At 36.4% G+C, this 12,712-nt stretch overlaps 1 protein-coding gene across 2 annotated transcripts in view; it reads right to left on the reverse strand.

Moving 5' to 3' along the window:
* EVC (EvC ciliary complex subunit 1) overlaps positions 1–12,712 on the reverse strand; it is a 49,529-nt gene that overhangs the window by 33,287 nt on the left and 3,530 nt on the right. For both annotated transcript variants that reach the window (XM_005485746.4, XM_074541749.1), the window contains exons 3-9: positions 10,297–10,380; positions 9,549–9,781; positions 8,549–8,633; positions 6,269–6,367; positions 3,997–4,134; positions 1,937–2,095; positions 138–354 (exon numbers count right to left, since the gene is read on the reverse strand). In XM_005485746.4, the coding sequence (XP_005485803.3) occupies positions 138–354; positions 1,937–2,095; positions 3,997–4,134; positions 6,269–6,367; positions 8,549–8,633; positions 9,549–9,781; positions 10,297–10,380 (1,015 nt within the window). The remainder of the gene's footprint in view (positions 1–137; positions 355–1,936; positions 2,096–3,996; positions 4,135–6,268; positions 6,368–8,548; positions 8,634–9,548; positions 9,782–10,296; positions 10,381–12,712) is intronic.

A 12,712-nucleotide genomic window follows, 5' to 3' on the forward strand; every position in this document is an offset into this window, starting at 1 on the left:
AGAATAAAAATGATCCTGGTCAATTCATTGGTGTCTTTTTAAAACAGAGAGGTATATATAGCTGAAGCTGTCATTTTTTTTACCCTTTAAAACAATGAGAATTCATGTAAGTCATGAGCTCCAGTCTAGGTACCCACCATTACTGTAATGTGCCAGCTGTTCCCAGAAGGCCTTGTGCAGGTCTGTTAGAAGCTCTTCCTTTTGTCGGACTGAAAGATTGTTCTTCACAGTTAAGTGGTCCAGAATGTTTGACACAGTATTTAATCTGCCCTTACACTCTTCTGGTATAGAGGACTTCAGTGAATCAATCATTTTCACCATAAACTCCCAGCTGAATAACCTTTCCTGAATGTCCTAAACCAAACATAAAGTCTTGTTTAGAAACCAAGATTGTATCTTTAGTTGTGCTTTCCTTTCATTGAACTATTGATTCCCAAACCACAAAGAAAACCACTGAGGCTTCTCAAAACCATGTGAATCACCATCTTCATGTACTTAAATACTTCTGAAAGTCTTGATCAGTGCAGGCTAGCAGCAGGTTTATTGCATGTGAAGTTGCAAGAGCTAATCTAAAATTATTGGTGCTTTTCATTATTTGCAGCTGTCAAGAAGACATTAAGTCTGGAAAAGATAATAACAGCTTTGCAGAAAAAAGTTAAATACTCAAGGAGGATAGATGGACAGAAGACAATATCGAAGTCCTGGACCTCTTTTCAAGATACTATATGGCACACCAATAAAGGTTCTCATTTTGAAATGAGGACACATACCTGATTCAGATAATGCTGTGATTCCTTCAAATATACAGTCAGACAGAGTTCAATACATGTACTAAAAATTACTATAATTGCCTACTGCCCAGCAGCTTTCATTGCACTATTAAAGAAGTAGCCCATGATCACAGTAGGGAAAGATTTCCTGGGTGAAAGTGCAGCTGCTTTAAGCAATGCTGCAAGGTAGAAAGAGTTTGACAATGCTGTACTAAGTTAACAGCTGGACTCGATTTCAGGGCTCTTTTCCAAACCAAATGATTCTATGATTCTCTGACCTACTGTAAATAATAGAGATGTACCTACAATGACCTCTGCAATGAGATTTCAGCATCATCAGTAGTGACTTCAGGCAGGAATATCTCCTGTATCTGTATCCAGATTATCTTATCTGCAGTCTTCCCATCTGAAGAACTTACTGTGCAGCAGCCCAGTTTGGGTCATGTGTGACAAGCAGCAAAGGCTTTTTCATACCTGGCCACCTCAGTCTACTGAGCTGCTCCAGTGCAAAACAAACAAGTTAATAATTACTGCATCTGTTTATACACCAAATTACTAATAAATGCAGTGATTCCAATTGTGTGTTAATCTATAAATTACATACAACTCTTTCAGCACATCCTGTGCAATAAAAAAGGAAGGATCTGTTAAGATTTAACACAACATAAAGCACAGTGCTGGTGCATTTATGAACGCAGTTTTCCCTCTTCCAACCATATTCATAAGAGCTGATAAGAATTTTCAATTCAAACTGAAGTCACTGAACACACAGAATCACCCTCAAATTTAAATTAGGATTTGTCAGTCAAAGTGAAATACATATTTTTAAAGAAAATGAAATTTTGTAATGCCCACAGTAACAATTCTCCATCCACTGGATCTTATGCTCTCACTCCTGATTCACCAGCTGCATTAATAATACTTTTTCCTTTACTTACCTAAATGGTATTCTGAGAGTTAGAACTCAAATACAGAGAGTTCACCTTCCTATGAATCTTCCTAAAGTGCAATGGAAGTTGAGCTCTCAGCAATAAAGCTCAGAGAGACAACTGGATTAAGCAGTCTTCATCACTCCTGAGGCAGGACTGACACACTCTGCACTGACATAATTCTTTCTGCGCATATTGACTAAATCTCTTTCAACTTTTATTTCTTTTTTACTTTACCATCGCCTGCAAGTCTTGAGATTCACTTAACAAGCTTTCTACTGCAATCATCTTCTCAGTCAGATCCATCATTATCTTTGTGGCTTTGGCACTTGAGCATTTTGATTGGTCCAAAAAATCCTGCTGGGCTTTGTCAGTCTGCTTCCAGAAGGCTTCCATCTGTGGAATATGAATCAAAAAACAACCCATGTTCCCTCATTAATCATCTGGTATTTCATTACAGAAAGAGGCATATATATGAGTCTACTGAAATACAAGTTACAGACAGCTCTCAGAATTAGTTATATTGACCAATTTGCAAAGATAAAGAGAGATTATGTATTTTATATATACAAAATAGATATATAACATATTGGTGGTGGCACCTAACCAGTAAGTCAAACCTGACCTTTTAAAGTAACTGTCACAATTCTTTTTAACTAGCTAAGAATCTGTTAATTCTCTACATATTGCATCTATAAGAGCCTATAATGTTCTTAGTATTGATGGTAAAAACCTAGAAGACAAACTGCATCCCTTTTATTCTGGGAAGTTTATTTAGCTGTAGGAGCAGGTTTTCTAGTCAAACAACATTTTTATAAAAAAAAGAAAAACTGAAAACTATTACTGTTTTACACCATCAAAGTCTTTCACAGCTAGGTGCTACATAAGCACTTTGCTGGCTGGAATTAAATACTTTATGTCAGCACAGTGTATGTGTCAATTCTAATAGATTATTATATGGACAATCCCTAGTTTTAGATTCTGATTCAATAAACATGACTGTGCACACTGTCAATATTCTGTGCTCTGTGGGATTACTCGTACACATGAAGGTAAAAAATGCATCCATCACCACGATTTCCATTAAGTACCCAAGAATTTTGGGGGGAAAAAAGTGATTATGGCATCTGTGAGTATGGCAAAAATCCCTTTATATTCTCAGAGGAAGACTGGATTAGTTCAAGGTACTGAGCTATACAAATCTGCATAGAGGGAAATTATTTTCAGTACAACGAAAAGCATCTGCAGGCACAAGAGTGACAGAGCCACTGAAGGATGATCACTGCTGGAGAATAAATGCCTCATGTTCCTCAGCAAGGTTGCCAGCAATTATTTTTACATGACTAACACTGGAAAACTCTAAACAAGCATTTTTCCACTGAGAAAAGTTAAAGTACAAAAGAAAGTTGACACAGATATTCCAATGTTACCGGGATTTCCACTATAAAGTGAAGGGCTCAAGGAAAGCAGAGAAAATTCCCAGTGAAACACTTAAGCAGCAGACATTAAAAAATGTGAACTCCTGTATGAAAAAGGCCCAAGGCAGAGGTGATGGGCTGTTTGGTCCAGGGCTGAAGTGCCACAGTCAATCAGCACAGGCAGCTCACAGAGCTGTCACTCTCTCATTTTCATCAGCAGTCAATTTGCTCAAACTTCAAAAACAGGAATGGGAAGAATATTACTCAGTTTACTGGAGAATAGGACATAGAATGTTCTTAACCTCCAGTTTTCTAGCCTGAATCTAGACTGACACAGTGAATCTACTTTAGAGAAAAAAAACCCAAATGCCTGCTATCAAACGGTATTTTCACATCAAAAAATGTAAATATATTCTCACGTGGAAAGCTGCTAAAAAAAAAGGCTTTGCTTTAGTAAATGCACAAAACATACTAAAACATTGCCCAGCAACTACAGTTTTAGTACTTCTTTCTGCTGGAAAAAAAAGTAGGCTCTTATTGCTCCCTTACTCAGTTACAGGGATTGACAAAAGCAAGGGGCGAGGATCACATTCCTAAAAGTCAGGCTCTTGAAATAAATCTTATCCTCAGACAAGCTCCAGATGTTTCTCAGCCAATAAAACACTAGTGTTTTACAAAAAGCATAAAAATGTTTTATTTATAAAAACATACTGACACCCAAAGGGAGCTGGAAATATTTTGCTGGGGCAAAGTAAAAATATTTTCAGGACACATATAAAATACTAACTGGGGACTACTCAACAAAACCATTGCACTAAAGAACTCCCCACCAAAAGAATAACATTAAAATAAAATTTTAGAAAAAAATTAGATAGTTACATTATCTATTACGTGCTCGGAATATTCCCTTTCCCTCCTTTCCAGGTCTTCCAGAGTCTGGAACTCTGAGTTACGGGCTCCTGACATTTCAGTATTCTGGAGTCTAGAGTCAAGTTGTTTCTGTAATTCTTCAAAATCCTGGGGGAAAAAAAATTCAAGTGATTTCTTAAACAGAAAAACAGACATAACTTTTAAATTTGGGAGTGAAACTGTATGTCAGTTCTGGCTCATTGTTAAGGAAGCTGAACAGGAGTGTTCAGAAAGTTCTGTTCCTTCTGTAGCAAGCAAGGAAATCTCCAGATATATGGCAACTCTGAATAATTAATACAAATACATACATTTCCACTAGGATGTAAGTACAGTCAAGACCATAATCCATCTCTGCTGAATTCATTAGTAAACACTGCTTCAAGAGCTTTTACACTAATAATCCCTACAATCTATCTACCAATATTTTTATTTTAATGCATGTGCCCCATCTTAAATGGCAGCTATGAGTGTACAGACTGTGTTTAAAAGCTCAGGTAAGTATCCAGGTGATAATCAGATAGTGATTCCTGCAGAGTGCTAGATGAACACACATGGATGAACACACCTGTAATGCTCATAAGGGACAAATTATAGGTGGCATGATTACATAAGGTTTCACAGTTTTTCAGGGTGATTTTTTATGAGAGCTGATGTTGCCAACAAATACTAGTCTGCTGCCATTGCCTAGCAAGCTGATAGTGAAAAGGGTGACTCTTCCTTCACTGCAACATGCCTTTCATAGCAAGCACTGATTTGTAACACCATCCACTTTTGGCTATCAATGCATTAACTTGATACCCTTATGCCTTAAGGAAAACTAAGTAGAGTTTGACAAGCTTCACTAACAATTTCATCAAAATCCCATGAATTTTTATGATGCAGAATTAAAAGTGGAAAAGGCTGTCTGCAATAAAACATGCAATATCTCTTTTACATGGTGGTCATAACCAGTCTTGTTTCTTGCATGATATCTCACCTCTAAGACTGTCAGGTTTACAAGATCTTTCTCTACCTCATATAGGACACAGAAATCCCATACTGGCACTTAAACAACTGGACTTCTCTGGCAATTATTGCATCTAATTATTTGGATTTAGTCCTTGTGTTGCAGCATCTTAGGAGCTTGAGGACACTGATGCCATCAAACTTCACTGAGGATTAGGTTCCATCAGGAAACATGCCTACTCTAGATCAGCTCTGTTTATAATTTGAAATCATTACCAAAAGACCACCAGTAAAAGGATTTTGCACATCTAATCTCACTTTTCATCCAGTAAATACAATAAGCTTTAATACTAAACCAGAGGATTTAAGGCAGAAGAGTGCTTTAAGGCAAAATACCTTCTGATATAAATCACAGGGTACAACTACAGAGATTCCTTATAGTAATTCACAGATTGTGAGACTGTACCAAGTGTTCAACAACTAGAGCTCATGAGCTGATAGACAAATACCCAGATGTGAAATTCCACCTACATGTAAGAGAAGCATAATTGCTGCTGTGATTAGGCTGCTCTCAGTACAAACATTCAAGACTTGGACTGGCAGGGCACTGGATAACCTTACCTAAGACAAAGCTTCCTACAGAAGGCTGGGCCAGACAATCTCAAGATATGCTTCTCAACCCAGATTTTTCTGTGACTCTAAACTGGAAAGTAGAACCAATAGCTCTCCTATTTTCTACAGTTTTGTAAAGCTTTTTGCTCCTTCTAATAACCTTGACAATAGTACTGTGACTCTACCTGAAACACATTGATTTTCAATATATATCTCCCAGTTCAGAAGTGGCATATAGACTATGATGCAAGTACATGAAAGAAAAAAGGATGATGAGGAAAATAAGTATATTTTTCCCTGATGAAAGCCTTGACCGTCATACTGCTACTTTATTTCCTGCTATTTTATTATCAGCAAGATACCTGGGACCAAACAAAGCCCCTGGTAATTAGAAATTATTAAATCTGAGTGGATAGGGTTCAAAATGTTCTGTTTAAATGGAGTCAACTACAAAAATAGTTTATTTTTAGCAGATTACGTAGATCACTTCATACAGCAACAAGGAGGAAAAGCATACAAGCTAATGTAGAAAATCAACTAACAAGGGAGTTTCTTTGCATTTTCTTCAAAAATAGATTACAAATGACATGGCTGTCCAAAAGGAGTAGGTGAAATGGCCTGCTGTAGTAATAAAACTAACTCTTATTTTGTATGGTCTTAAGTACTAACCAACAAACTCACTTACATTTTCCTGATTTAAAAGGATCTTCTTCAACAAACCATCAGTAATCTTCTTTTTACGATGGAAGTCTGTGAGGTATATCTTGAAAATCTGAATAAACATCTGTTTAAAAGGAAGAAAACAACACCCAGGTTAAGTGCCCGTTCATCACTGTAAGGACATCTTTGTGATAACTTTCGCTGATTTAAATCAATCAGGGAGATTATAGCGAATCTTAAGTGAAACAACAGATAAATTAACAGATTTATCACCAGCAAAATTCTCCAGTACTTCCACTGTGAAAAATTCTCCGGTTTTGGCTCCAGTGGGATACTGGAAGATGGTGTTACACATAATCTCATATATCCTTGTAACCAGACAGACACATTTTAAACTATCCTTGACTGGATAAAATGCAGATCACTTGAAAATACAAAACCCATTTTTCTAAAGTTTAATGAACCCCTAAACTGGAAGATATTATCTATTCAAAAGATACTAAAGGCTCATTACTCTGACTTCAACTGTAGTCAGCCACACAATACATCAAACATTTTTATATACGACCCAAAAGAAACTATCTCAAGTTCTAGCTAGCTTCTCTTGCAAGAAAATAACTTATTTTCCATTTGTGTGCCTTTTTTTAACTGTAATACTAGTGTCTTCAAAAACACATTTTAGATTTTTTAACATGGAAAACTTTTGCTTAACCTTTTCCCCTCTTCCCTCAATTAGAGTTTCAGTGTAAGGTTAATTCACTTCATTAGTAACTGCTGCAGCATTTTGCAGTGTGGAAATCAAAATACATGAAATTTAACAGCCACCTGCCTGTTCATTATAATCTTGAAAACAAGATGATGCAGAACTTCCATGCGTAAAACATATAAAAACATAAATGCATACATATTTACATATAGAAACAGTTATTGAAGCTCATGTCAGGTGGGAAATCTGGAAAATATAATTAGAGCCCTATAGAAGAGGAAAACATATGGCAGTCATATTTTGGATCTCACTTGCAAATGTTTTGGACCAGGATATCATATAAAGTAAAAAGAAAAAAGAGGGTTCAGGAGAAGACTGATAGAAAAAGATGTATTTCCTTAGAACTTTATGCCAAGAAAAACTGAAATCAGAGAAAGCAGAGTGGGAAAGAAAGCAATTATTCTCAGACTGACTTATTTTTTCCCTGTTTTAGCTTCTGACAAAAATATAAAGCTATTATCATATTCAGCTAAAGGTCTAAGTCCTTTGTGGGTATTTCTAGTGGGCCACAAAGTATGTTAAGTGCTCATTTTCTCTGTGTTTCTGTGATTACATCACTATGTTGCTACTTACCTTCCTTAGAAATTGATTATTAACTTTGATATCAAGTTCAACCTTCTATAATCAAGCTAAATTTCCTTCTGGAATCTGATCACAAGTTCCCTTTCTCATCTAACTAGATATGGATAATCCATCAAATGAGAAACTGTTTCCCAGGGTTACTTTCCTGTTTCCTCCTTTGGGTTGTGTAGAAATTTCTTCAGAAAATCCCACCCTTTGGAATATTCTCAGTGGATTTATTAAATTCTAACAGAAATTACCAATTTTGTTTAAACAAAGCTCAAGAAAAGAGTGGGGGAAAAGTTATAGAGTTTATGTCCAGATTTGTAGTTACCAGATTTGTAGCTAAACCTCAATAGCAGTAATGGTGCTGATCATGGCTAGGCACCACAAACAATCATTACTGAATATCCCATAATATCCCAAAACCTTAATTGTACTTTGTTTTTCTTTTCTTTTTTTTTTTTCCTTGTCAGTTTTGGATGCTGTGACTTGATGCAGGTAGTTACCCATGGTTTAAATGATACCTTAATCCTACAATTATAAAAATTCAGAACTATTGTACTTACCACAATGGTACTGACGGAGATGAACTGAATTTTCCATTTTATTCCAAAAGCTTTAGAGTCACAACAAACAAAAAAGCAAGTTTGTCCTTAAGACAAACTCACCTACTAAATAATTTATTACCTCTTCTTATGAGCTTCAAGTGCTGTATGTTAATCTCTGGAGTAATGTTTAAAACCAATTTTTTGAATTTGCTATATTGGTATTTCACAGACCAGTATACTTCATCATATTTTACTTCCTTAGGAAGCTCATATATATGCAGAGTAGGAGGGAAAAAAAGTCAATAACGTGGAAATGCAAGTCTGCTGCATTACATCTCACCTAGCCAGCTGTTTATGTTATTTCCTAAACTAATATTCAACTAAGATGTTCAAAACAATGAGCTATAAATGAGATATAAGTACCTACCACATTTTTTTCTTTTCTGAGTTCAGTATCAAGAAGCATGAGATCTTGTAAAGTAAGACTGCAAAGGCAGAGCTTAACATCGAAACTAAAACAAAGATTAAAAATGCATTTATAGCAATCTAAATGACAGTTACACAAAAAGACAACACAATATGTTTCATTTAACCACTAGATTCTCCTAAAAACCCTGCCCCAAAACAGAAGTAAAGTTACTTTATTTCTACATTGCCTCCTTTTTCAGAAAAGATTTCTGAATGTAAAAGTAAACAAACATAGAGCTTTCAATAAAGTTGGTGCTGCAGTTTCCTCTAGAAAAACAAGGTGAACACAGTCATGAGCGGATTCAACCAGGGAAGGCAGGGCTTTAAATTGAAACAGGCATAGTAAGAGTGGATATTTTGTAAACATTCTTCATTGCTGGTAGCTTTCCCAGTTCCTGGGACACAAACATGATTTTGTTACTCTTGCTAATGAGAGTGCAGACACATGTGTTCATCTAGGGTTACCTTGCCGTGGTGCAGCTGAAAGGAAATCAGAGCTGACAGTCCATTTCAATTACCTCTACCTGCTCATCAGCAGTGTCAGAGAGGAACTGTTCTCCCAGAGTAAGAAATGATAGTTCCCATTAAAACAGAGAGAACAGAACACTGAGTGTTCTCAAGGCACCTGCAGTGTGAGATGTCATTGTACAGGGCAGAGAGCTCCGTCCCCAGCACACGTGAACTGAGCATACGAGACATAACAAAGACATCTCCTTATCCTAACAGTGACACACCTTTTATGAGACAGCTTTTGGCCAGCTCTGATTCTCAAAATTTCACAAAGAACAGGATGACTTCCAACAACTTAATGTATTAATCTCCCAACAACTTTTTTAGGGTTATAAGCAGATAATCCTGTCCTGATGTGGCGACGTGTGCATTCATACCCAGCCTTTCACCTTTAGTGGCTGTCCTAAAAACACAGGAATTGACCAAGCAAGGGCAGGTTTACTGCTTACCTCTCACATGTCAGCACTTCAGGGAAGCTGGCCACCTTTAGAAAGGCTCGGGCCTGAAACCTGTCATCACTTGTTGTGGAATGGATTGTTGTGGAGGAGCTGCAGTCCTCCTTGTCTCCCTGGCTCAGGGATCCCAGGCTGCCTGACACGGATGTTTCCACCACTTGATTAGGCAGAACTGCTTGTTTTGGATTCTCATGCAAAGATGGATTAGATGAGCCATCTGCCAGAGGCTACAAGTAAAAGGAAATTCACAAGGTCAATTAATACAACACAATAAGGAAATAAACATCACATCAATTTTCAGTGTTTACTTTTAAGGGAAAAGTTAAACAGTATACACAGCAAAAGTGTTTCCATGTACATGAGAGGCTTTTGCATTGCCCAGGAAAGCATTCTTCCATTGTAGTTAGCTGCTTTGTGTGCTTTCTCTTTCAGATCCTTGTGGTGTTTTTCTTATGGCTCCTTAGACAGATCCAACTCCCATTAATGTTAAGGGGAAGACAAGCTCCCTTAAATACAGTGAAAATTGACTGGACCATGTAAAGATTGCAGGTTCCAGCAATGAAGGGTAGCTGAAAGCAGCTGACACTTTACAGAATAAGCCCTGAGTCAATGGACTATAAAAAAAGGAAAGATCCCTATTAAGCAGATTGGCAGTAAATTTTCTTCCATTACTTGACTCTGCAATTTACTCTGACACAGAATGATTGCCATTAATTTTTACAAGTAGAATCTACAACCTTACCCTAAATTTCTGGTTGATGGGATAGATCACTTTTGCCTTTAATGCAAATGCTGCAATGTTACTGTTCAGAGGAGACTCACCTTCCTGTATGGAAAAGAACAGAAAATCATTTGAGAACAGCAGCAGATCTGGCAATTATTCACTTTAAGTATTGTGAGCTCCTTTTTGTTACACAACTTAAATGCTCCTATTAATAACTGTTTATTGATTGTCTCTGCTTTGGTGCAAGAAGTCTTCTCATAAGGTTCATTTCAAGCAGGAAAACTTGAAAAGGGAACTCTTGTCATTATCACTGCTACAAAATATTTCTAATTCTCCAGGAGAAAATAGGTAGTATCTGGTATTTGCAAGATATTTTCATTTCGTGTCTTGTCACCACCTCCACACCATTAGCAACAGCTAAAGATTTTACAAATGAGACTAATAATAAAAACTACTGAAGGATAATAAACTCCACAGATATCATCATGGCCATAAATTCTGTCTTTCAATTTAAATAAAGAAACAATAAATTAAGAAAACACAGTCATAATTTTTTCCCAGGAAAAACTTCTATAATACAACCCTTACCCAAAATCTAGAGAAAATAACGTTTTTCCAAATAACTTTTAATAAATATTTAATTTTTTTCACACAATTTTCTGTATTACATAATCTGACTTTCTGCTACTGCCTTTTCTATATGCTGGAACAATGGGATCATAATTTTTTTGAGAGGTTAGGTATGGCTTAATAAAAGTTTGTCTATAAATAGTAGATAAAATATGTAAATCCAAGCACTAGGACTTCCTATTTTACCTCTTTTGGTTTTGTCATATGAAAGACTGATTTGTCAAAATACAGGATTTTTCATAAAGCTTTTTCTAGGAAATATCAAAGCACTAATAGAATCTAAAAATGGAAATGGAAAGAGCAAACTGTGTAATTCACTGGACTTCTACCATTGCACTTTTTCATCTCCATTTCATTTATTTCCACTTTTGGGTTCACTGATAAAGTTGCCCCTGGTGAGCAGTCCCAGCACTGCAGTATCCCATCAGGGACAGGAGTGGACAGAGCTACTGCTCTGCAGTGACTGGAGGCAGAGCAGCCAGTGCAAAGCTGCAAAGTTGTATTGCAGAGTGCTAGAACTAACACATCCTGCTTCTCAGCAGGCATAAGTAACACACAATTATTATTAATACAGTAATTATGGTTTTATTGCAATGTGAAAAGTCTCAGAATGAAAATACCTGTTTTTCTGAAGTGCTCTAACCTAATTAAAAGCATTTTCCATTTATGCTTCTTCATAAAATGTCAATTTGATGCTAGTAACAGCAAAAGCCTCTGGAAATCAGAACAAATTAGTAGAAAAAAAATACGTATAATTTCAGTAGTTAGACAGGTGGGAGAAAGTCCCCTCAAATAACAAGGTTACCTCTTAATGTCTTATAAATGAGCCACATTATGGAAATGGATAAAGTTGTGAATTATCACCTTTACAAGACTGTGATCCCATTTCAAAAACACTTGCAATAAGCATGAAGATGCGAAATTGTGTAAGCTCTCCCACAACATTTACACTTCAAAAAATAACCTAATCCATGCTCACTTTTAATATTCTACTTTAACTCAAGCCAAATGACCAAGCATGTTGTGTCACCACTCCTGATCACAAAGGTGAAATGAAGATTCATTACCTGTCAGGATTTAAACCAACAGTTTCAACGTTAACAATAACATTTTCTTGAAACCAGTTCTTGTTACAAGCTAAGCACTAGACTGGCTGGTTCTGACTGACATTTTATCCATGTATTTAATTTATGTATAATAGACTGAATGAGTCAGCTGAACTGCACGTTTTTAAACGAGCAGCTTAAATCCTAATCTTTAGCTCCAGCAAGACCAGTCAAATCAGCTTTGGGTGAAAGATAGTGACTACACAGTAGGACTGGTTCTCCATTTATTTTGGGATTATTAAAAAAAAAAAGTTAAGTTACTTAGATGTTAGTTATATCAGATGTTTCCATGGAGAGTGGGTTGTTAATTTTATATTTCTACTTTTTTTCACAAATTCTCTGTCTTTGAATCCCAGCTCACCACAGTGGTCTTTCAGCACTTACAAACTTTTTCTTATGTTAATAGTGTTAATTTATCCCATTAGCCTTTTGAAACTAAGGAAAACATAGAGATGAAAGCAAAGAAGTCTCTGTCCAAAAAGAACTCAGGATCTTGATTAAAATATCTTGATTAAAAGAGTGCCCTGGGAGAAATGGAATTCATAAGGGGAATAAGTGCCTGAAATGGTTGCATTCATAAGCAGCAATCAACTCCCACTCTCCATCTTACACTTTTTCTGAACACTTTTACAAGTCTCTCTCCAAACTCACTAAAATTGAGACAATTTGGAGCAGGCCCTGAACATGCTTACTGCTAC

This window comes from Zonotrichia albicollis, chromosome 5, assembly GCF_047830755.1.
Source record: "Zonotrichia albicollis isolate bZonAlb1 chromosome 5, bZonAlb1.hap1, whole genome shotgun sequence".
Classification (NCBI taxonomy): domain Eukaryota; kingdom Metazoa; phylum Chordata; class Aves; order Passeriformes; family Passerellidae; genus Zonotrichia; species Zonotrichia albicollis.